This window comes from Saprolegnia parasitica, assembly GCF_000151545.1.
Source record: "Saprolegnia parasitica CBS 223.65 unplaced genomic scaffold supercont2.366, whole genome shotgun sequence".
NCBI lineage: Eukaryota > Oomycota > Saprolegniomycetes > Saprolegniales > Saprolegniaceae > Saprolegnia > Saprolegnia parasitica.
Window position 1 is genome coordinate 9,457 of NW_012156760.1, and position 2,151 is coordinate 11,607.

Consider the following 2,151-nt stretch of genomic DNA (forward strand, 5'->3'; position numbering starts at 1 on the left):
CGCGCGCCATCGACCCACGCCCACGGTCGGCGTCCGAGGTCCAAGACGATGTCGAGCAGCTTGGCGCTGACGTCGGGTTGGAGCAGAGGTGCCGCGAGGTCAGGTGGCAGCAACCCCAAAATGTCGTCCATGTCTTCGTGGATGACCACCGGCGGACTAGAGATAACGTCGTGGGGCCGCCACGCCTGGAGGTACTCGGTCGAGACAAGGCGCTGATTGTGTTGCGCATCAAAGCAGAGCGATCGCTGGCCATCGGAAGCAATCGCGTGATGCAGGCGCTGGTTGGAGGCTGACATGAGCGGCGATATGTTGTCAAAGATGGCCTTGGCGAGGACATCCGAGGCTTGAAGCAGCAGTTGGACCGTCGCCGCCGCGGCTTGCGTGGCTTCTGGAAGCAGCGGGCGGTGGTTCAAAAAGTCGGGTCGGTCGAGGTACCGCGGGTGCGGGTGCGCGGGTAGCCCAACGACCGAGAGCATCTCGGCAAACGAGACGTTGAAGCGCGACGTCTGGTGCTCAAAGAGGAGCTCGAGGTCGATGACAGAGACGAGCCGATTGTCGCCAATGGCCGAGAAGAGAGAGGAAAAGGGGTGGGTGTTGTAAACGATCTTGGTAACACTGGGCGACTGGAGCACTGGACTTAGCGCGTGCGACAAGGCCGACGCTGGAATCTGTGCACAGTCGAGGACCAGCGTATGGCCCGTAAACGCGAGTGCAAGGAGAGCATGAGGCAATGTGCCATAGCCATAGAGGGTCATGACTCGCGCCTGCGCCGGGTTGTGCAAGATCGCATGGGTCGTGATGGCGTCCTGCAGGTCATGGACGGTGGAGATTAAGTGAGTCGTTGCGGGGCCTTGTGGGTCGAGTGTCTCTAGGCTCTCGAGAGGGGTGGTACTCTTCTCCATGTCGTTGCTCTCATCGTCCTCGTCCTCGTCGTCGCTGCTCTCATCGCTGCTCGACTCTGCGCCAGAGCTGGATCGGCTTCCTAGTCGAAAAAGCTGCATCAGACCAACCTTTCCCAACAACAAAAAGGTCGTACGGAACGACGTGGCCGACGACGGGCTCTTCCACGTGTCGTTGGCCTTGGGCGATGGCATCGCAGGCGGTGTACCCCCGGCGCGAACAAAGCACGGGCGCGTCGGGTCAGCGTCCGAGTAGGTCAGTTGCGGGTGGCGGCGGAGCGACTGCACGATCGCAGCAACGACAGCGTCCAAATCCACGTCGTCGGGAAGCGTCGGGCGCACTTGCCCGCGAATGTACGACGTGTAAAACGCATTGTCCGAGGCGACCCACTCGAGGATCGCGTCGACATACTCGGACGCGTGCGCGGCGACGTAAGGCTCCAAGGCCATGTCCGTCCTCTTCGTGGTCGGGTTCGGAGTCTGGCTAAGTGTTGTCTGCTTGGTCGTGGAAGGAGGGACGGGCGACGGAGCTGGGTTTTTTGGCTGGCGCAACGCCTGAAACGAGACGCGGCCACCGACAACCGAGCTCGTGACGTCCGGATGGAGCTTGAGCGTATCGAGGATGCCGGCGAGGACCGCCTTCGTGCTCACGTGCGACGGTACACGGAGCTGCCCGAGAATGTCGGCTTCGGTGAACGCCTTGCCCTTCTTCGTCGTTGAGAGCATCGCCGTGAGGTAATAGGGCGTCACTTGGTCCACAATGTTGTGGACACTGGCGGTCGCATCGCCCGACGAGCTGCGCCGACCAAAGCACACGTTGGAGAGGAAGCTCGGGCGGTGGCGAAAGCGCGGATCTTGTACAAGTGCTGGCATGACGTGGCTCTTGACCACTGCGCGCGGCAGCACAAACGGCAGTTGGATCTTCCACGAGTAGACGACGGCGTGGCCGCATCCCTCGTCGTGGGTCTGCAGCCAGCGTTCCATCGCCTGCGCGTACGCCTCGATCGCGGTTGCGAGGTTGGCGTCGGTCAAGCCAGACGTATTATTGGGCGTGGCAGACCGGGGCGCTACCGTCGCTGCGTGAGGTAGCACTAAAGAGCAACGATGGATGTATGCAGAAGTACCTCCCGGAGTGACCCGTGGCGGCGTCGACGCCAGTGGCAGTCGCGGCGCCGGGATCGGTGCCATTGGCTTGGTAAGAAAGGCTCAGTACCAGGGAGCGAGTCGACGTACTGAAGCCGCGCGTCGCGCC

The 2,151-nt window shown here is 62.2% G+C and overlaps 1 protein-coding gene across 1 annotated transcript in view; it reads right to left on the reverse strand.

Annotated features, from left to right (window-relative positions):
- The window catches only part of SPRG_22372 (hypothetical protein), a gene marked incomplete at both ends in the record, with an annotated part of 3,026 nt that extends 939 nt beyond the window's left edge, over window positions 1-2,087 (reverse strand). Inside the window, 3 exons of the mRNA XM_012356065.1 lie at window positions 15-958; window positions 1,037-1,966; window positions 2,024-2,087. Of these exons, the coding sequence (XP_012211455.1) occupies window positions 15-958; window positions 1,037-1,966; window positions 2,024-2,087 (1,938 nt within the window). The remainder of the gene's footprint in view (window positions 1-14; window positions 959-1,036; window positions 1,967-2,023) is intronic.
- Between the last annotated feature and the right edge of the window lie 64 nt (window positions 2,088-2,151).